We start from the raw sequence: 20,374 nt of genomic DNA on the forward strand, positions 1-20,374 counted from the left end.
ACAAAGTCCATCAGCTCGAGACTTGAAAAAAAGTATCAATCTAGATTCCTGGCTGAAGAGCAATGCCCTAGGAGGTCCAGAGTTTGGGGAAGATGGAAAAAAATATAATTCCACGAACCAGCGCTCTTTCCTTCGTCTTGGGAAATCACACCTCAAAAAAAGAAAGAGAAAAAAAAAAAAGAAACATGGCCCCCGCCTGGTGGCTGGGTAGCTCTGCACGTCAACCATGTTCGAGGTGACAGATGACACTGCGCTCAGCTGAGATGACGCTTCTTGAATCCTAAACGGGGGTCTCGTTAGTAATCCCCTTTGCGTTTAAAAAAAACCATCATAGCTCGTGTCCAATATGACAGCGGGGATGTCAGCCGAAAGAAAACCATCACACAGCTTGCAGTTCGAGTCAATATTGTTCCTGGAAAAAAAGAACGCGCCCGACAAGAATGTACGGGTAAAAAAAAAAAAAAGACTATCTTTTTCGCCTCTGCCAAGTACCTACCGACTTGACTCGGCTTCAAAAGCTTAACAAGACAGGAAGCGACCAAATTGTGTTCAAGCCTTTGGATTTAGCCTAAGGTGTGGGTATTCTTTGCGCTCTGTGCTTGTCTTTCTTGAAGGCCTTGGGGGGTTTGGGTTTATGGTTGTCAGACTGGCCCACCACGAGCGTGCGGGCGGGCGGGCGGAAGGAAGCTAAGCGGATATTGTGGGCGCAAAAAAAGAGCTTCCCCGTGCGGGAAAGCTGGGGTAAATTTGGGGAAAATGGCGGGGCCGGACATGGATTCTAGGATTTGATTTTTGGCGGTGGGCACAAGCGCTTGGTGTGGGGCTATGAATGCTTTGTAAAACTTCTTCTCGAGATCCATTGTAGGTAGGTATGATGAATTCACGACCACGAGGGGCGAAGTATCCAGCGTCAACAACAAATTAAACAAAACCTGGCGCCTAGGACGGGTCTTTAATAGGTATGAGCATGCCTGAGTGCAAACATAGGTACAAAAAAAGAATTTTTAATATCATTCGGGCAAGAAATTGCCGTCTTGGTTCGAAAACCCCAGATTCTTTTGCGGGGATTTTCCTCCTTCTCCTTCCTCCACATCCAAAGTCCTCTCTCTGATAGACGGAAATTTTAAGTCCCCGCTCCGCGAATCAGAAGACGGCTGCCAAGCTATATCCTTGGTAGGAAAGAACGTTTCAATTTGGGATAAACGCCCTTTGACACTTTCAGGTATTGTCTGGCGGAGGTACCTCTTCTGGACGTTTGTGCTGCCCCTAGATTATAGCTCTTAACAAATTCACACCCTTCTTTTTATTCATGATTGGCTCTCTCAAATCCAGCTCAGGAAACACTACCCCTTCGCGCGTATACCACAGGGTTTTGTACAACCCGTTTACGCCTAACCGAAGCACGTAGTACAAACCAACCGACACGAAAAAGAAAGACACACGCCAAGGCTAACTACACAGCCTAGCGTCTTCGTGTTTTAACTTTTTCTAAAAAAAAAAAAAAAAAAAAAAAGTCAAAGAGTTTATTGGAATAAAGTGCAGATGCCGTCCCCAGAAACCAATACCCTGGCAGACCCCGTGGTCACTGTTCTCGGCCGAGATCCGCCCCGCCGGAAGTGTTTGCTCAATGGCGCCGCTTTTCAACAGGATGCCGTGGTCTCCCTCGCCGGCTGGCAATATGCCGTCTTTTACAGCCCCCTGCCCGGATCCGAAGAGCCCGTATTTGTGCACGTGGCCCGCCGCAAACTCCCGGCGAACACCTGGGAGGTTTTAGTTCTTCAGGACTACCCGCAGACAGTTGACGACGGACATAATACTGTGCAGATGGGCATCTGTGTAGGGGACGGTACTATTCACCTTTCATATGACCACCACTGCGATGTGTGAGTTATACTTTCATTATATCTTATTTCATTTCTTGATTTGTTTGAGCTTTTTGCAACTCCCAGCCAATTTTATTGTCGAGTATGCTTGTCGAGGTCAAAAGGTGAAAGGGCTGACCCCTTTCACCCCGCCATGCCCTTTGAGACCTGAAAGTCTAAGATACCGCCACTCGGTACAAGGTCTGGCCACAAACCCAGACCAGTTCACCTGGAGCGCAGACCTATTCACCCCAACTTTAGACCACCTGCCGGGCCTGCCAAGAACCCACGAGCACTTCGGCTACGTCACGTACCCGCGCTTCATCAACTCGGGTCGCGGCCAGGACATGCTAATGTCTTTCCGGACCGGCAAGGCCGGGCTGGGTGATGACCATCTGTACGTGTACCGCGCCGCGGCTGCGCGTTTCGAACTTGTCGGTACCCACCTTGTAGGTGTGCAGAGCAACCCTTATGTGCATGGCATGGACATCGATGACCGGAATGGCCGCCTGCACGTCACGTGGGTCTACCGCGGCTTCGTTCACTACGAAGGCTGGGATGACCCACTTGATACCAAGCACAAGCAGCAGGCGGGACCTAACGGGGCCGAAAATAATCACAACCTCTGCTATGCGTACAGCGATGACTGTGGACGAACCTGGCGTAACACACACGATCAGATCGTGGCAGATTTGGGAAATGACAAGGGGGCCGGGGTCAGGCCGGACGCGGTTGGGTTGGTGGTTTTTGAGATTCCCAAGGGGTCTGGCTTGACGAATCAGGAAAGCCAGGCGGTTGATCCAGATGGGGGCGTCCATGTTTTGAATAGAACGTGCGACCCTGGCTCTAGCCATGCAGAATGGCGCCATTTCTACAGAGAACATGAGAAAGGTATAAATGTCCCCTTTGGCCACGACCGTAACGTTGTTGACCGACCAGTTTACGCTTTCAGGAAAATGGCAACAAAACTCGATTGGGATGGCTGCGGATGGTAGACGCGGAAGGCTTGCAGTCAGCCAGTCTGGCGATCTTTTAATTATCCTCCCGGATTCGAACACTCCAGGTCTAACAATCCTGAGGGCACTCAAGACCCACGGCTATGCCAAGTACCAGCGCATATGGCAGGGCGGTGGCCTATCAGGGGAGCCCTTAGCCGACATTCGAAGGCTGAACAACGGCGACGGAGTGCTGTCCGTGTTTACGAGGCGATTTCGAGATTATGAGAAGGAAGTGGTCGTCCTGGACTTTGAGCTACCATAATTACGCAGCTTTGTGGCTGTAGGTCGTGTGAGACAAGACGCCGCGCTGTGGAAACGCGTATGTGCCGGCGGTGTGCTACCAAGGGCTCCAAACAAAGAGTCAATGTCGAGTCGCAGAGACCGATGTCTAGGATGTAGAAACGACCTCTGCATGCGGAAATCCACAGAGGAGCATTGTTCGGGGCTACTCAGACTCCCCGCAGAGCCATGGCTCCTAGGATCAACATTTCAGACTCCTTCCTCTTGGTGTCCTCATCCTTAAGACCGGCAAGTGCAGGAGCAGCATTAAGCTTGTAGTACTTCCGCACCTTGGCCCAATCAGTCAGAGGACTGATGCTTTCGTCTGTGAATGGCAGCGCAGTGCCTTGAATGTTGGCACAGAGGTGTGCCCAAACATCCTCAGGCGAAGGCGCGGCATCTTTTGCCTCCTCGGCTGGAAAGAGGACCTTGAGAACGATGACATCCTTGGTAGTAGGTGAGATACCGAATCTCCTGTAAGCTTCTGTGATCTACATATACCTCACCCGCATTGTCAGCTCTGTCTTCAAGACCGCAACGAAGTCGACGTAAGTGGAGGCCAAACGCACATTGTTTGAGGGGCTAAGACAGAACACAGTCTCGGAGTGCACGTTCGGCGTGCGCAGTCCACCCCCAAGAAGCGCCGTCAAGGCCCTGAAAACAGCTGCAAGTACCTGTGCGGTGCTCCCCACCGCCGACGCGTCGATAAGCGCGTACTCGAAAGCCGGGTTCCGCGCTAGAAGCTGCGAGTGAAGGTGTGCAGCATTGGAGACATCGCGGAAGAGTGCCGCATGAACCGAGTGCGTATTTGGGATGTGCTCTAGCGGTATTTGTGACAGTAGACTTGGGAGCTGTGCGGTCGTCGACGTGGCTGTGTTCGTTGTGTCGTTGGTAGGGATGGCAGGTCCATCGCCGCCTGCGTGGTCAATGGCAGGTGAGGACATAGCGACTCTCAGTCTATTTGAATTGCGTTGGAGGTTATGATTCGGGTACTGAAGGTGCAGTTAAGTTTGCTTTCTGGTATTAAAGGAAGCTTTCAACAGTCGCACAAGTTGCTCATGGCTTTGGTGATATTGACGATTGAGACTTCTACCATGTTACTGAAAAAGGCTCGTCATTGTAGTGGGGGTGGGGCAGAAAACAGCCTGTTAGCTCCACTAAAAGCTGATGCCGGGTGGAGCGCCCCGTTGAGCTCTTGGCTACAAACCACTGTTATGGGTTATGAACAAGACTTGGGTTGCCCCTGGAACGTCGTGAACCGCCACCTCAAAAATTGATTGAAAACAAAAATAAAATTATATTGTAACCAAGGATTGTGTAGTATTTGAACAGATTGGGTGTCCTGTGGACCTGCCCGGGTATATCAAGGAGAAAGTGCCAACCCAAAATGAAAGAAGAGTATCTAAGGTATTCGTTAGATGAAAACAAATGAAACATCAAGACAACTTCCAGATAAATTATTCTCAGCCAAGGGATGTCCCATCGTGATTGAAAACAAGCAAAGGCCACTGTTCGGCAGAAGTAACCGGCATAACAGGTAGACATCCCCCAACGTCATCCGGGTGAGGGTGCTGACCATTCATCAAAAATTGCTGTTGCTGAGCCTGGTGTTGACCCATAGGCTGGTGAGCCGACCCTCCAAGATGAAGTAGCGTATTAGCGCTACATCTATCTTGCCAATCAGACAGGGCAGATGTCCAATCAACCCAATTTTTGTTCCCAGACCAGGTATTAAGGGCGGTGACAGACTCGTTGCCGTTTGTCACTGCCTCGTCGCTCGGGCCGTGGAAGCTGGCTAACTGTTGTGTGGCCTGTGATGCGAATGCAACCAGTGGATTTGGCTGTTGTTGATGGGTGTTATCCGAGCTTGCATCTGCTGCAGAAATGCCTGTGCCAGAATGATAGAGGCTGATGTTAGGGTCAAACCCCAGTGAGGTCGGCGGCACCGAGCTACCGCTAGTTACGGGGTTACTATGATCTTCAAAGGTTGTGACGGGCTGGTACACTGTATTAGTATTATCAAAACAGCTGCCATTAATATCTCTGGCGCTGGGTGCTTCAACTGGAGTTGACTGGCTCTTGTGCACACGCGACCATTCCGGCGATGGCTTGTGCTCCTCCCGAGTCTGTTCGTCAGATAACGAAGTCTTTACTGAAGACCTTGCCGATTGCGAGCCTCCCCTGCGAACCGCTTCTATCCCGGCAATGGTGTGATTGATGATTTGGCTGATGTCGTCGCAGATGCCAACCTGGGACCCTGTTGGTATTTAGTTAATCAGCTGTTATCTCAAGGTTCGAAGCGGAATCTGTGGGGATGTCCAAAGTTTTGTAAGCTTACCGAGTGATTTTCCGGTCTCTTCGATGATGCCAAGCCACCTGTTCATCTCCCGCCTTAATCTCGCAACCTCTTCTTGGGTGATGCTAAATCTTCTCTCCCAGTTGGCAGCCAGAGTGCAGGAAACGGCAGCAACATAGGTGGATATTTGATACCAAGTCGTGTCCCCAGACCTAAGCTTAAGAACAGTGGTGACATGGTCAAGAAGTTGCCTAGACATCTCCTCACTCAATCGCGTATTCTCAGCTTGATAGTCTGGATCTACCAATGGGCACGCAGATGGGTGCCTCAGCATGAGCCGCAATTCGATACAAACTCCACGGGCGATCAGGGCGAACAGCTTCGATTTCCCGCTTTGGTTAAGCTGTTGTTCCTCGTTGTCACTACGTAGCTCAGCAGGAAGTTCCTCCTTCCATTTAGCAACCTGCTCTTCGATTCGTGCGACGACCTCGGCGTGACGTTGCGGGTCTCGCCGTATGCTGTAAATGTTCGCGTAAAGGTCCATGTAAGCTGGTGTGATCTTGTATATCGCCAAACCGACCCAGTAGGTACATTCTCCAATTCGTGATCTGTCTGTGATTCCGTCTGGAGTGAGACACTCATCCGGGATAGGTGTCGGGAGGGGCACGTCAAAGTCCTGCATAGTGACGACCATTGGCCTACCCAGGTGACCATTCAGCGCAGTAGTTAGGACAAGGACTGACCACCAAGCCCGGCTCCGAAGCTCCGTTTCGAGATTGAGCACACTGCCGTCGAGTACACCAGGTGCTGCCTTGTTCAGACCCAGCTCTATGGCCTTCGCGAAAGCAGTGTAGCTAACCAGGTAGGCACCACCGGGCTTTGAAAACCCACGCATATGTAAGCCCAACAAAAGGAGAGCCTGTACAGACGTTATGGTCCGATCAGCCTCCAGGTCACAGAACCTGTTCAGGCTGTAGTGATAGTGCTGATTTGCCAGTACATCGAGCTGCCTGTGTCTCTCCAAGTTCTGAGGATTGCGCACGCCGTACTGAAAATATATAGTAGCAAAGACCATGTGCACAACGACAAGCTCCGCCGAGCTGGCCACGAAGGCCGGGTCGTCATATATGCGTGTAAGAAGTGCCATAAACGAGGGCTTGTGGAGAATTGGGCTGAACGGGTGGCAGATGATAAAGTACCACTCGGCATACTCGAAAGCCTCACTCCGAGGTGGTAGCTCCGCGGGCAATGGTGGGTTCAACCTGTAAGCGGATTGTATAAAGGCCTGAGCAGACCGGTTGTATAATGGCGCGCCAGACGTAGTAGGTAAGTCGTCCATGTCCGGTGCCAAAAAGGATGTTACATCAACCGTCGTGCCAAGAATCGACAGCTTCGTTCCCTTGATGGAGCTCAGAGGCGCAACGTCAGAACCGACGCCCGGATAGCCGTCGTAGGCCCTCGATTCCAGTGTCTTGGATGATGCCGTGGGTTGGGGCATCTGATATAGCGAGGGAATACTGCTTGGTTTGGTTTCGAGGCTGTGGCGAGTCCAAACTGTTTCAACAAGCGACCACTGGCTCTTGCCAGGTTCAGCCGGTGGCACTATTGGGTTTCCCATGGAATCGAATGTGACGCCAGGTGGGTAATTCCCGTCGCGCGGCCCCCATTTCCACGGTATAACTTCGACACCACTGTTCTCTAGCACTTTCTCCAGCGCGCGGATGTGATTCAACATATCGGTCTTCTCGCGTTCCAGGTCCTGTATATAGCCACGTCTTTCTGTGCGACCCGTGACCCTGTCGGTGACGAAGCACTCCAGGTTCTGGTTGGCGCAATGGGAGCATCCTTGAGGTAAGGCATCGCATCGGATTTTGCGAACCTGTGACGAAGAGCCGAGAGCATATTCAGTATAGGTTCGTGGCCGTTGCCTTTGGCAACTCCCCAGCAAACGAGAAACAAGAGGCTACACACCTTGCATCGGTCGCATGCCTGTCCTGTGCGCGTGTAGGCTTGTAACTTGGATTTGACGACGCTCGAGAAGTCTTCCGTATCGCGTTCAAATTTGGGCAGCTTGACCTTGGTCGAGACGGGGCTTTCGGCGCTGCCAGGCCGCTTTTGAGGCATGGCCGGAGCCAACACCGCTGCTTGGGACTTGTGGTGGTGATCAGCTATGTTGAGCGTGGTTGTATAAGGGTTACATTGGGGTTGTGGTGCTGGGTTTCGGGCGATTGTGTTTCTGTTTCCCAGGGATTGTTCGCCAAGCGAGACAAGCTGTCAAAGGTAGGTAGCAAAGCTATGTATTATTCCCTGGGAAACTTTAAGACGCCAATCAGTGCCAAGATTGTGGGGGGTTCTCGCGTTTTCGTCGCAGAAGCCGTGCTTACACGTACTTTATTTGCTTCTGCGTCTTTGCACGAGGCTGGCAGGGCGACGGAGTTTGCCGTTGTTGGACAAAGAAAAATGCGGAGGACAAGGGGAGAAGTGTGGCGGGCGACGCAGGGACGCACGCGTGCTTGAACTGCAGGCTGCAGCTACCTTATGGAGTGTGGGTGGAACCCGACGTATGTACGTCAGTTAGTTGGCAGCCCGGTGCAGAGAGTGGAGGGAAGGCAGATCTTTTGATGGAACTTACTTCGTAGGTACATCGATACCTTACCTACCTAGGTACCTAGGTTTGCAGCCTCCGCCAGCTTGGTTCTTATTTCTGTGGGGTAAATGCAGCAAATGAAATGAATGGCAATCAGATGAATTTCGATACCTCGGATTTCCATGTTTTGTTTTCATCTCGCTTCCATTGTTGTCCAGGGTTCCTGTTCTTTCCTCTCAACTATCTGCGTACGAAAAGGCGCCGGATGTCATGCACCTAGAAATTATGAGGTAGGTCGCCCAATCATGTCGCACATTCCCCTCCCAAATCCCAACAACCTCCTCAATTGTGGCGTCTACCCGTTGCCGACAGCCGGCTCAAGTGTCTTCTACGAGCATTCAAACCCCTTAACTAGGTCATTCCGGTAGTCTGCCGGTTTCATGGCCATGCTGCCATTCTGCATCTTCTGCCGCCGTTTTCGAAACGGCTTGCTTGGCTGCATTGGTACCAAGGCGTCAAGCTTTGAAAGTCCAGGGGTGGGTGGTCGTGATTTTGGACCCCTTAAGACTCGCGTATTATTGAGTATTACTTCTACCGGTAATAGCGTTGATCATTCCGTCATTGCCTTTCAGTTGACGCGTCTGCCAAGGCGCTCAATTCTTTTTACCATTTGCAGATCACTCCCAGCTTACCGGTATATCGATTGCCTTGACACAATCACAACTGCTCGTGATGTAAATTCTGATAGCAGCGTGTCTTGTGAATTCCGGGACATATAAGCTTACCGGGCGCGTTGGAAATGCCATCATACCTCCATATATTGATGCTATGAGCCTTGAAGGGCCAAAGAGTGTACGAGAAGCTGGGAGGGTTCAGCAGCATCATGACAAGCTCCTGGGCTGATCGGTGTTGCCGTGAACACCTGGACAATGTTGCCTGCCATGTTCTCCAGACTAGCCATTTTGGAATCTACTGCAGGCTACCCAACTCCCACACCGGGAGACCTGCAGTTGTGCGAGCCACTTGGGCTGTTCTGGATAGTTGTTGAGCCAGACCCAAGTGGTGCCCTCAACAGCCTGGTCCAGGCATAGTCGGCGTTCCCGTCTCTACAGGGATAGGTAAGTGTGAGCTTGGATCATTTGAGGTCTACCTACACGAATGGTCGAACAAAGTCACACTTTATGTTAACAAACTAGATCTCCTCGGGCCTCTGACCAGCACCAGAAGCGTCTGCTTCGGGTATTCCTCTCCAGTCTTCAGTGGGGCTTATCCCCTTGAGCACCCATTTCAGTGAACAATGGTTCCGCCTTCTGGATGGTGAAAGACGTAATCATCATACCGATCGCCGCCCATATCGGTACAATGGACACGGCGCCGGGTCCCAGACCAGTGGCGATACCAGCCGCAGGATACCAAAGCCATATCTCCGGGCGAGACCCATCCAAGTTCATGGTTAGGTGTGCTGTGAATTCTCCGGCCATCTTGTTGGGAGTGAGGTAATCGTCCTTTCCGCCCCCGCATCTGGGTCAGAAATTCATTCACCAAACCATGGGGAATAAAACTACTGCCCGTTTACATGCCCAAAATGAACCTTACTAGCCGGCGCAGCTCCTTGTGGGATTGGATCCCGGCAATTTAGGTGACTTCGAAGCCATCCAATAACGTTATCTGTGTTTGGACCTTTTTTAAATTCTGGTTGGTATATCAGAAAACTATTTCCCTGGTCCTGGATTGAAGAGGTTGAAGTTCCTTACTAGACAGTTGGCATCCCGTGTCAGGGCGAAGTCAAGAGAAGTTTGTTCACCTTGGCAACACATGAACTGAACACATGACTACCACCATAACAGAGGCAAAGGCTACGCCTAAGTCCGTCTCCATCCATCGGCAAATCTAATGCAATCAATGGCCATTAAGTTGTCGAACAAAAAGAAAATTGTACCACAGTCAAATAGCTCCAGTTTTGTTGATAAAGGCGTGGTCTTCCTTGCCGTCACTTTAACAAGGCCCGTAGACAAAAATTGCCAGATATAACTTGAGTACTCTGGAAGACACTCCCCCATCCATGTCGGCAAATCTGCCGGTATTGGAGTCCTGTGTTATCTAGTCCAAAATTCTTCTTCGACAGACTCTGTTTGATGCTAGTCGGCACTCCTGTTTCTGTCTTGGCCGGTCCAGAAGACCCGTAAGGTCAATCCTTCTTCCTGAGGTCTGTCGTTTTTTGAAGATTCTTTGGGAGAAGAGTTTAGTGCTGGGCCACACTTTTTGCAGTGCCTCATCGCGGGTGCTAATATCATGACTAAGAGAATGGTGGCGTCAGGGCAAGCCTCGCTTCGCGACTTCTTTCGCACGTGGTGAATCATGGCTATTATCTTCAAGCCGTCTGCGCTACGCAGAACCCACGCCCACACTTCGCGTTTCCAACTTGCCAATTCCTTGGCCCACCGTTGATTGGCCTTTAGTTCGTCTAGGTGTCTATATCAACCCCTTTGTTATTCTTTGCGATCCCAGCACCGACCACGTTCCTGCTGTTTCTAAAGGCCTCTGCCCGAGAAATTCAGGAAACGGGAAAGAAGTCGCGCACACATACGTGGGCGAGAGGATGGCACTACCATAAGGAGGGAAAAAAAAACACAAATAAAAAGGCTTATCCAGAGGATGTCGATAGGCTGTATGATATACAACAATTTTCTCTTACCTTTCTTTCCTCGGGGTTTAAGTTGTTAAGGTCAAACCATCAGTCTCTTTCAAGCTCGTGGCCCTGGAGGGCTGCAGGGAAAAGGCTGCGAGCAGGCTTGCTATCACCAACCACATTTGTCATATACACTTGAGTTGCACTCGATAGTATGGTTCGCTCCGTCGCCCCACCATTACTATCCATGATATCAATCACCTTCCACACAAGCAATATTCGTAAGAGTTATTCAGATGCGGTGAGAGAACGGCAGCATGGGGGAAAAATTCCCACATCTAACAGCCTGTTGCTCTCTCGAACTCCTTACCCAACTTTTGTTTGAAGCCCCAACGCTTCCAAATAACAGCACGCCTACGCCTGTACAGCAATAATCTGGACGGACATACAGTTTGCGATGAGCGTATGGCGTACACATGAGTAAAGATGGTCGTTTCATCGATTTCCATCTTTGTAACATCCTTCTGTTTTCTCCCCTCGTGGCACCACTTCCAGCCCGCAAATATATGACTATAAATCGGCTGAGCTTGGGTAGGGATCCAAGCCCACCTCTCGATCTGAGTACTGACTGGCAGTACTAGACCAACCATCAAGATAGTGTCTGTTTTACAAATTTGTGGAAGGGCACGAACCGCACCTTGTTCGGCAACCGGGGCCGCTTTACTTCGACATTAAGCTTTCCCCACTTCGGTCCTTCAAGTTCTCTATGAAGTATTTGCTACTCTCAGCGAGATATGCGCCCCCCAGGATCCAGCCGGTGAGGACATGTTTTGCCATATGATGCGCGTGCTCGGGGCAAAACCGGATATGGACGAGTTCGGTTATGGTGGCGTCAAAGCATATTTCTGAGGAGATATTTTGTTAGTCTATTTGGCTGGCCGGGTGGCCGGGTGAGTTTGGGCGCTCAGGATCCGTGAAATCAAGGGTTTTAAAGTTGGGCGTGGGCAGGTTTCGAATGCTTTCTCAATTGAGTAGATGTATCAGCAGATAGAAAAGCTGGGTGGAACCTTTTATGAGAATATCACCCAGTGCCCGTGTTCGGATCTGATCAAGAGATAGTTGAACTCATATATCAGTCGGTCGAAGGCCTGTCTTTAATGTTCTCTGCTGATAAATGCCCGGTCAACCGATTGCAGACTTTCGAGGAAGTGGTCCATAAGCCTGAAACATGCGCACCGGCTTCGCTTTCGAAGTTTGAGTTCTTTATTTGATCTTCTAAATGTATGATGTCTGGTTGTGCTTTATTACAAAGGAGAGAGATGCGGCGAAAACAACAACAACAACGACATAACGACATGAGTGATTAAACAGAATGAGAGGGTATATATTACAGAAGAAAGTACAAACGCTATTAAGCAGCACTCGATGGCTCCCAAATTACGGTTCAAGTGCCCACAAAGAGCGTCATAAGGGAGCAACCGAGGGCTGTGACAGCGCCCCATTAAGCCCAGCCTTCGCATTGATGGCAGTCTTCTCAACCTTGACAACTGCCCCGTTATTTTCTGCTTTCCCGGCCGCCGCGGACCCGCGGGCCTTGCCGCCAAGCTTTTCCAGAGCCGCCGCAAAGACTCCCATGCTCTCTGCGACCTTAACCACGGGGTAAGCGAGAAGTCCGACGATGACAACCAGGTCCAGGATGTGGACGAACCACCACAGGTGCTGGGTGCCGAGGGGGCAGGTAGCGTACTCGAAGCGCCACTCCCAGGCATCCTCGTCGAACCAGGCGCTCAGCAGGCCCGCGTTGCCGCCAAAATCGCCCATCATGCTCCGGACCGTGATCTCGCGCACACCGGGGTGGTCCGGTCTGCCGACCAGGACCTGGTCCTCGCCCGCCGCGGCGCCCTCGGGAGCCGTCCTCCTCAGCGCCGCCTCGCGCCAGCGCCGGGCCTCCCAGCTGCGGTCTGCGGGGCCGTCGCCACGCGACTGGTTGATGAAGTGGTACGTGTCACAACCGGCGTGGTCGTGGCCATTGAGGATGACGCCCTTCCGCCCCCGCCCGTTGCCCGGGGCCATCGAGTCGCCGCTCATACCGAGGATGCCCTCGAGGAAGCCCTTGCTGGCGTCAACAGAGAGCATGTTCTGCTCGCGAAGGCTGCCGTCGTGGTCGTGGAAATGGAACAGTGGCGAGTCGACACACACGCCCTCGGGCTTGTGCAGCGGTATATGCGTCATGATCACGGTGAAGTGTCCCTTGTACTCGACGGCCGACGCCGTGTTGATGACGTTATTTATGAAAGAGTACGTCGCATCCTGCAGCTCCGACGAGTTGGCCGGCGTGTCGAGGTTCATGCTATTGAGAACGACGAGGCGCAGCTCCGGCAGAAGGCGGTCAGAGTGGGGGTTTTCTTCAGGGTCAAAGACCGTGGCCGCTGCCGTTGGAGACAGCGCCGACTCGGGAACCTCGAAGCGCAGCTCGTAGTTGGCCTTGCCGAAACGGCGCTCGAACCGGGCCATCCGCTCCTCGTTGATGTCGCCTGCATATCCAATATCGTGGTTCCCCGCAATGTTGATCACACGCCTGGCCCAAACAGCATTCGTCCCGTTGTTGGGAGGCAGGCGTGGATCTCCATTGTGCAGAAAGCCCGCCAGCTCGTACTCGTCCGCCGGGTACGGCGCCTCCTCGTCGGGGACACGCTCCGCCCCGCGCATCACCCTGTTCCAGTAGCGGTCTGCGCGGCGGTCAAACTCTTCGTCCGTGAGCCATTGGCTGCCAAGCAGATCCCCGAGCACGGAGACATGTGTCGGTCTCGTCCACCAGTTCACCGAGCGGTATATATGAGCAAGGTAAAAATCGTTTCCGTACAGGTCGATGCGCTTCCGGATCGACTCGATGTTGTTGAAGAAATCGATCCAGAATATGTCGACAAAGTCGTGGATGATCTGCCGTATGCGCCAGCGCAGCGAGTAGTGAGAAGTCTGGAAGGTTGCGTCGCGCCAGACCTTGCCGATGTGCGGGAACAGCGAGGCCATGTAGTGGCTTGGAAGGGAGGTGTCGCCTTCTAGCTGCGGGTCGCCCAAGGCGAGGAGGCGAAATGGTGCATGTCGGCCGGGCGCTCGGGGTACTACAACGTCAGGGATTTCGGATGCTTCCTCGTTGCAGTCTTCGCTATTTTCGGCAACATTGCTTTGGGCTGCCGACTTTCCAAACACAGGGTAATGCAGCTTTACCGTCTCCCAAAAGACCTCGCGCGTACTCGGAGCTCTACCATCTGCGTTGGGAGGTAGCGGAAAGCCGCATGTTGAAAATATGGGATAGAGGTAGAGGTAGACGGTAAGCACTATTGAGAGAGGAACAGCGACCCGCAAGACATGGCGGAGAACGACCGTGGGGGAGAGAGGTGGTAACATGTGAAGATCCTCATGCGAAGGCGATCGATCTGCCACTAGCTATCTCCTTAACTGACAAACAGCCCGAAACTTCCTCAGTTCGGAGAGTTGGACAAAGTGCTACAAATGAAAGTGCAGTATAAAATACCAGCTTCCTTGCAGGACAGCACACACGGCGTGGATTCGAGACCAAGAAGCGGGCGCGAAGAATAAAATAAAATAAAAAAAGATGGGTTAACAAGCCGACCGATCCAGAACCAAAAAAAGAAAGCGCAATCGTGGCCGGCGGGCGAAAATTATTTGCTGCAGGATTGTCAACAAGTCTCAGGGGGCAACAATGAGCAATGTGGATGATGGGACAGGGATCCACCACGGCGCTACTTTACGTGTGAAAAAAAGGACGCCAAGCCACAAGGAACTGCTGCACATTTCAGTGGGCTTGAAGAGGGGACTTGGGGGGTTGTCTAAATGGCCTAAAACGGTAAGTCATGTCTTCTATCGCTTGTACACGACAGGCCACCTGAAGATGAAAATTATAATCGAGCTGTAGACATCAAAGAAAAACCATCAATTTAAGCTGGAGAATGATCAAAGTGTACGCCTGATTCCAATGACAAAATGAGTAACTGAGTAGAGAAAACCATGTTGCCAGTATACCCGCCCGACCTGAATGAAACCCTGAATCGTGAATCCCATGAATCTCAACCCATCCCTCATTCCTCATGTACAACCTTTGTTACACAAAAATATGACAAAAGGTATGCTAGGCATGCAAAAACAAAATGCCATCAAGTTTCTCAAAGCAAGTGCTTTATTAAGAAACCACCACCGCAATAGGCGCTGTGGTGTTTAACAGGTCCATAGCGGCTATTTCGTCGCTCGTGGGCCCTGGGGTATCTTCGTCGTCCACATCATCAATGGACTTCCAGCCTCTTGCGGGTCCAAATGTAACACGCCGACCGTGCTGCAATGTGGTTTGCAGCATCCTCTGCATCAAATCTCCGGACAGCTTGATGCTGGGGAACGAATCAAACTCTACTTCTGTCAACGATGGAACTCCTTTGAGGACATCATCGAGCAGTTTCTGGCAGAACCCTTCGTAAAAGCCATCCGACTTCCGCCAGCCCTGGAAAGCCGGGTGGCCGGGGTCGAATTCGACAAACACCCGAAGCTTGTGCGCACTGACGCAGTCGCGGAGGCCTAGGGCGTCATTGACAACCCACCCCCGGGGAGGTTTGTTCCAGCCGGGGCCGACTCGAAGCTCGAGTGTCGAAATTTGCCCGCGAAGGCGAGGGGCTAGGCGAGCCAGCAAAGGCTTCTTCGTCTTGAAGAATCGCCCGTAGTGAGTAGGAAACAGTCGGAATGGATATGTACTGTAGAAGTAGTAGGAAGCCTCATTATAGACCGTGCGGCACGTGCGCAGCAGTGGCAGGAGACGTGTGTGAATGCGCTTATAGTTGTCTGGGTCCAGATCAATGGCCTTGTCACCACTATTGCCGCTGGTGGCGAAATGAAAACCATAAATCTTCAAACGCAGTTCGGGTGGCAAATCGAGGAGTGGAAATGGCTTTTGGACTTTCTTTCCAGCAATCTTTTCTCGTTGCTTCTCCGCGTCCTCCAGTGACAAGCCTTCAAGTGATTCCTCCATATTGCTGATCCGAACGAAATGTTCACCCTCGTCTTCAGAGGGATACGTGGATGGGTATGTAGAGCTGTTCGGAGTGTTCAATGCGGTCGTGACAGCTGATGGAAGAGCTGATGGAATTGCGGAAGCCACGGGAATTGGCCGCGAGGCTGGACCTTTGGCGCGTGCTGCCGCCTTGACGGGCTTCGCGGAGCCTCGACGAGCCATGGTTGCCAGATAGTGATATCGAACAACAACTGGCTTAGTATGCAATGACGGGAAAACGATGTGGCGGTGGGGTCCAGCTCGACGAAACTCCTGTCAATCGTGTAGTCACTAGTCGTATGGATCGGTGACAGTTTGTGAGTACCGGTAAAAGGCACAGTAGGTCGGTGGTGTTGCCGTTACGATGTAATGTTCAACGGATGATGCTCGGGTTGACGAGGCAGAACTCTGAGGGTGGTCCCATCGTGAGTGCTATGCTACTTCTCGGATCGAGACCACCCTCTAGAAGGCATGCGCAACGGCAGCCATCTTGAAGAGTTGTGAGAGAAAGTGTTCAAGAGAGTGAGTTGAGTTTCGCGTGCTTGGCTCTATGAATCCCGCTGCGTCTGGCTGCTTTAGTCACAAGACAGAGAAACAGAAGAAGCAGAAATGAGGGGATGGCGACAGCGACAACTGCAGAAAGCGGTGGCCTTGGGAAATGTCAATTTAAAAGGAAGGGACTGGGAAATCAATCAGATGAGATCTATGTCCGGGCAAGATTCCAAAGACGCGGTAGGGAGGATTGGTCGGGTTAGAGAAGACGGATGAAAGAGGGGAACACTGTCGTAGGCTATCTTAGCATTGAAACCTTCCCCAGATTCCACCCGAACCTCAAGTCTTCGTCAAAGCGAAAGGCCAAACGACCCTGCACAGCGAATGACTACTATGACTAAGCCAAAATCCTCGATAAAGACCATCCGCCGCCTCCGATCTAGGACCCGCCCCGTTTTCGACCGGCCCCACTAGCAGTCAATGCGATTGGCTGCATTGACTTGGAGATTTTCTAGATATTTCGTCACCGCGCAAAGCTTGGGCCAAGCTGCAAAGTGACAAGGGCCAAATTTTTTGACACCAGCTCAATGGCACGATTTTCTGTCAGTTGGCAGCTTTGAGATCATCTGCTCCGCGCCATCAACCGCGTTTTGATACAACACCCACGAGTCGGCTTCTCGACACTTTGCGGGCTTACTTTCTGTTTATATTTTTTCGTTTGTTTGGTATTAGTGTACAGTTAGAGTTTGGTGCCTCACTTCTATTACAACTGGACAACTTCGGCGCAGGCGCACCAACATTTCTGGCCCGCCGTAACGATGCTCTCCAGGTTAGCAATCCGCACTCTGCGGGCGCCGGCCCTTCAGGGGCTGGGAAGGACGACAGCACCCAGGCAGACAACATCTCTGCTTGCATCGCGAACATGGACACGAGGGATGGCAAAGAACAACAAGCCCTCCCCAACACCGAGCCAACAAACCAGCAAGTCCAACGCGCCATCCGAAGAGCAAGCGGCAAGTCTACCACCTAAGCAGTCAGAAAATGCCACCAAGCCGGAGGCATCTGATGCCCAACCTGAACAAGTACCTTTCAATCTCCCTGACCTCACAAAGGGTCTACCGTCCACATTCGAGTACGAGGCGTCAGGCGCAGATAAGGCATCTAAGATGGCTTTGGAAGGGGTGACGTCGGCAGGAGGACGTGGCAAGGGAGAACTTCCCGCATCAGCTTATGTCTCATCTTCAGACCGGAGGCGACAAAAGGTTGCCCAATGGGTGTTTTATGGGTTTGTAGCTGGTGGTATTTTCGGTGTTGTATTCTTGGGAAGGAACTGGGAGGACGAAGAGGAGCGTGCCAAACATGCCGACGTACCAGATGGTTGGACGCCTGGGCTCTGGTGGAAGCGTGCCATGGCTCGCATGGGTGACACGGTCAGCTACTACCAAGAACCAGCTTTCGAGAAGCTCCTGCCCGATCCCGATCCGGTGAACTCTCCCCCATACACTCTGTGTATTAGCTTGGAAGATCTGCTTGTCCACAGCGAGTGGACAAGAGATCATGGATGGCGTGTAGCCAAGCGTCCCGGCGTCGACTACTTCATTCGCTACCTCAGCCAGTACTATGAGTTGGTGTTGTTTACATCCGTCCCGTACGGAATTGCCGAGCCTCTATGGCGTAAGATGGATCCTTTCAGGTTTGTCCAATGGCCGCTTTTCCGAGAGGCAACCAAGTATGTGGATGGAAAGATCGTCAAGGTAAGTCCGCATGGTGGATGTTTTGATTGAGCGATTGCGATTGCGATTGTGATGCGCTCGCTATCATACCAAAACAGTTTGACTGTAAGCTAATATGGGGACAATTTTGTGCGCAGGACCTATCTTACCTCAACCGCGACCTTTCCAAGGTTATCATTATTGACACAAACCCTGAGCATGTGAGCGCTCAACCTGAGAACGCTATAATTCTGCCAAAGTGGACAGGTGACGCACAAGACAAAGATCTTGTGGCGCTCATCCCGTTCCTCGAGTACATTCACACCATGCAATACCCCGACGTGCGCAAGGTTCTTAAGTCTTTTGAGGGCAAGAACATTGCCGAGGAGTTTGTCCGCCGCGAGGCCATCGCACGAAAGAAGTTCCAGGAGCAGCTCGAGCAAAACCGCAAAAAGCACCCTAACAAGCCCGGCTCCGGCGTTTTTGGTGCCCTTGGTAGTGCCTTCGGCCTCAAGCCCAGTAAGATGAGCATGATGGTACCCGTCGAGGGCGAGGAGAGCGTGGCGGACGCGTTGGCCCAGGGCAAGATGCTTCAGGACATCGCTCGTGAGCGGGGTCAGAGGCAATATGAGCGCATCGACAAGATGGTGCGTGAGAATGGCGAAAAGTGGCTCAAGGAAGAGGCCGAGATGATGGAGAAGATGCAGGCCGAGGCCATGGCCAACATGAAGACGGGCTTCATGGGCTGGTTCGGCTCATCTGAGAAGAAGGAGGAAGCGAAGGACGAGCCCAAGAAGGCTTGATTTAACACGCGCTCGCTTTCGATCAAACGTGGCGATGGCTAGGCGCCACGTTGCCCTATTTGTCCACGGCATACCTATACTCTCTTCTCTCGATTGTGTTGGTCATTTACGTAACACTTTTGGTGCTGCGGAACCCATACTGGCTGGGTTGTCCGGGTGTCTCGGAGGTTTCGTCCTTTTTGTTTCCGGCGCGGGGTGCACTTATAGAGTGACGTTCTCATCTGGGACGTCAGGTGTGGGATGGTCTGTACGCCTTAACTGTACTATATTGTCTATATTACCCGCCTATGGGAAGAAAATAATACCAATGATAAGAAGCATTATTCTGTGTCGGCGGGTTGTCCAGGAGATGAAATATGGGGGCAGTACCTGCAAGCAAGCAGCTGCCAGATCAAACTTTCTTTTTGGTGTCAGGGTCATCCGAGATTACTCGGTTACGTTTCTTCTCTGGTGTTTTCTCAAGATGGATCAACCTCGAAGCTGACTTTGGGGTGAATGTAAATGTAAATGACCCTAAAAATGTTCACCCCAAGTCAACAACTACGGCAGCCTGAAAGGGTCGGATTGTTGATACATTGCCGGATTCTCAAAACCTCGACTACCCAACCTCGGTTGCACAACTTCGCATCTATTGCGCCATCAAATACTGCTACGTGCCGACGTTGCACCAAAAGCAGAGCCTAGATAAAGTGTAAGAGTGTATTTTTGGTTCCCCTCGGGGCATCATTCAGCAGCAATTTCTGCATACCGAGAAGGTTGCCATGCGTGGACTTGGTCAAGTCAGCTGGCGTGTCGTCGCGTTACATCCGTCTATTCTGATGACGATTTCCAGGGTTTAGGCGATCACCAAAATTCTCGTTTATTATGCCATGTCAGGATATGTCATAGATATCTCGCCTGGTGTCCCGGGCTAAGTTCATATTTGTAGGTCAGCATCGGCAATTATTGCATGTTTAATCTTGTTAAATTGGTTCTTCCATCCCTACAGGATAGGTATTCATCATGATGTACTAAAACAACTCTTTGAGTTGAACTAGGTTTTTTTTTTTTTTTTTCTTTTCATCTTGGTCAGTGAACAAAGCATACACAACCAGAGGTGTAATGAACAGAGGAAACCAACTATGACACTCAAGCTCCTCGCTTCTATGAGACACGGGCGCGGCTCTTTTATCCGGCAAATAAATGTCAACCCTTGATGCGTCTCGCTACTGCCAGAACTGAAATTAATATCCGGCTCGTCAAGCATAGGAGAAAAAAACAAGAACGAATGATCACAGAAAAAGCCCCCCCCCTGGGGTTAGTTCGTAGAGCTCTTGTAAAACCACATGGGTATCACCATCGATCCAAGGCATGCGAGCAAACGCGGCGTACTCGACACCATTCGCGATCGGGGAGCACAACAGAAGATTGATACACGTAATTTACGGGCCATGCTTCTCTTTCTCGGTAAATAGCACGCCCAGGAGCCTGGTAGACTTGAAAGTAGCAGCTTTGACACTATAAATGAGAACCTAGGTTTAACATTCTTTCTCATTGTTACTGCAAAAAAGGGGGCTGTCAAACTGACGTTCTGCTACTGTTCTTATAAATTGCAGACGCACCAAAAAGCTAGACAAACCACCAGCTCGCTATTTTGCCAATCAACCAACAAAAACAAAAA

The 20,374-nt window shown here is 51.4% G+C and overlaps 8 protein-coding genes across 8 annotated transcripts; 2 read left to right on the forward strand and 6 right to left on the reverse strand.

Moving 5' to 3' along the window:
- Positions 1 to 107: 107 nt before the first annotated feature.
- Positions 108 to 860, reverse strand: PgNI_11443 (uncharacterized protein; the record flags this gene model as incomplete). Its single annotated transcript, XM_031131410.1, has 2 exons — positions 108 to 280; positions 656 to 860. 2 exons carry the CDS (start codon positions 858 to 860, stop codon positions 255 to 257), a joined length of 231 nt encoding a protein of 76 aa, XP_030976864.1. The 3' UTR covers positions 108 to 254.
- A 624-nt stretch (positions 861 to 1,484) lies between these two features.
- Positions 1,485 to 3,729, forward strand: PgNI_11444 (uncharacterized protein). The gene is made up of 3 exons (XM_031131411.1): positions 1,485 to 1,883; positions 2,029 to 2,753; positions 2,815 to 3,729. The coding sequence occupies exons 1-3, from the start codon at positions 1,543 to 1,545 to the stop codon at positions 3,120 to 3,122; spliced, it is 1,374 nt and encodes a 457-aa protein (XP_030976860.1). The 5' UTR covers positions 1,485 to 1,542; the 3' UTR covers positions 3,123 to 3,729.
- On the reverse strand, positions 1,485 to 4,403 carry PgNI_11445 (uncharacterized protein). The gene is made up of 2 exons (XM_031131412.1): positions 3,709 to 4,403; positions 1,485 to 3,630 (listed from the first exon to the last, which is right to left on the reverse strand). The coding sequence occupies exons 1-2, from the start codon at positions 4,081 to 4,083 to the stop codon at positions 3,310 to 3,312; spliced, it is 696 nt and encodes a 231-aa protein (XP_030976859.1). The 5' UTR covers positions 4,084 to 4,403; the 3' UTR covers positions 1,485 to 3,309.
- Positions 4,404 to 4,412: 9 nt separating this feature from the next.
- PgNI_11446 (uncharacterized protein) lies at positions 4,413 to 7,857 on the reverse strand. Its single transcript, XM_031131413.1, has 3 exons — positions 7,407 to 7,857; positions 5,478 to 7,314; positions 4,413 to 5,396 (listed from the first exon to the last, which is right to left on the reverse strand). Exons 1-3 carry the CDS (start codon positions 7,557 to 7,559, stop codon positions 4,603 to 4,605), a joined length of 2,784 nt encoding a protein of 927 aa, XP_030976862.1. The 5' UTR covers positions 7,560 to 7,857; the 3' UTR covers positions 4,413 to 4,602.
- A 1,357-nt stretch (positions 7,858 to 9,214) lies between these two features.
- PgNI_11447 (uncharacterized protein) lies at positions 9,215 to 9,503 on the reverse strand (the record flags this gene model as incomplete). Its single annotated transcript, XM_031131414.1, has 2 exons — positions 9,215 to 9,276; positions 9,362 to 9,503. The coding sequence occupies 2 exons, from the start codon at positions 9,501 to 9,503 to the stop codon at positions 9,215 to 9,217; spliced, it is 204 nt and encodes a 67-aa protein (XP_030976861.1).
- Positions 9,504 to 12,115: 2,612 nt separating this feature from the next.
- Positions 12,116 to 14,059, reverse strand: PgNI_11448 (uncharacterized protein; the record flags this gene model as incomplete). Its single annotated transcript, XM_031131415.1, has 1 exon — positions 12,116 to 14,059. The coding sequence occupies one exon, from the start codon at positions 14,057 to 14,059 to the stop codon at positions 12,116 to 12,118; it is 1,944 nt and encodes a 647-aa protein (XP_030976858.1).
- A 793-nt stretch (positions 14,060 to 14,852) lies between these two features.
- PgNI_11449 (uncharacterized protein) lies at positions 14,853 to 15,890 on the reverse strand (the record flags this gene model as incomplete). Its single annotated transcript, XM_031131416.1, has 1 exon — positions 14,853 to 15,890. One exon carries the CDS (start codon positions 15,888 to 15,890, stop codon positions 14,853 to 14,855), a length of 1,038 nt encoding a protein of 345 aa, XP_030976857.1.
- Positions 15,891 to 16,799: 909 nt separating this feature from the next.
- On the forward strand, positions 16,800 to 19,022 carry PgNI_11450 (uncharacterized protein). Its single transcript, XM_031131417.1, has 2 exons — positions 16,800 to 17,953; positions 18,070 to 19,022. The coding sequence occupies exons 1-2, from the start codon at positions 17,018 to 17,020 to the stop codon at positions 18,712 to 18,714; spliced, it is 1,581 nt and encodes a 526-aa protein (XP_030976687.1). The 5' UTR covers positions 16,800 to 17,017; the 3' UTR covers positions 18,715 to 19,022.
- Positions 19,023 to 20,374: the final 1,352 nt, after the last annotated feature.

The sequence above is a fragment of the Pyricularia grisea genome, chromosome VI (assembly GCF_004355905.1).
Source record: "Pyricularia grisea strain NI907 chromosome VI, whole genome shotgun sequence".
Lineage (NCBI taxonomy): Eukaryota > Fungi > Ascomycota > Sordariomycetes > Magnaporthales > Pyriculariaceae > Pyricularia > Pyricularia grisea.

Bases quoted from the DNA above. Each gene is read 5' to 3' on its own strand.
- PgNI_11444 (XM_031131411.1), top strand. From the start codon at position 1,543: ATGCCGTCCCCAGAAACCAATACCCTGGCAGACCCCGTGGTCACTGTT. The intron at 1,884-2,028 runs GTGAGTTATACT...ATGCCCTTTGAG, and splicing joins TATGACCACCACTGCGATGT to ACCTGAAAGTCTAAGATACC. The intron at 2,754-2,814 runs GTATAAATGTCC...TTACGCTTTCAG, and splicing joins CTACAGAGAACATGAGAAAG to GAAAATGGCAACAAAACTCG.
- PgNI_11445 (XM_031131412.1), bottom strand. From the start codon at position 4,083: ATGTCCTCACCTGCCATTGACCACGCAGGCGGCGATGGACCTGCCATC. The intron at 3,631-3,708 runs GTGCGTTTGGCC...AGGTATATGTAG, and splicing joins GTCTTAGCCCCTCAAACAAT to ATCACAGAAGCTTACAGGAG.
- PgNI_11446 (XM_031131413.1), bottom strand. From the start codon at position 7,559: ATGCCTCAAAAGCGGCCTGGCAGCGCCGAAAGCCCCGTCTCGACCAAG. The intron at 7,315-7,406 runs GTGTGTAGCCTC...TCTTCGTCACAG, and splicing joins AGGCATGCGACCGATGCAAG to GTTCGCAAAATCCGATGCGA. The intron at 5,397-5,477 runs GTAAGCTTACAA...AAATACCAACAG, and splicing joins AGAGACCGGAAAATCACTCG to GGTCCCAGGTTGGCATCTGC.
- PgNI_11450 (XM_031131417.1), top strand. From the start codon at position 17,018: ATGCTCTCCAGGTTAGCAATCCGCACTCTGCGGGCGCCGGCCCTTCAG. The intron at 17,954-18,069 runs GTAAGTCCGCAT...TTTTGTGCGCAG, and splicing joins TGGATGGAAAGATCGTCAAG to GACCTATCTTACCTCAACCG.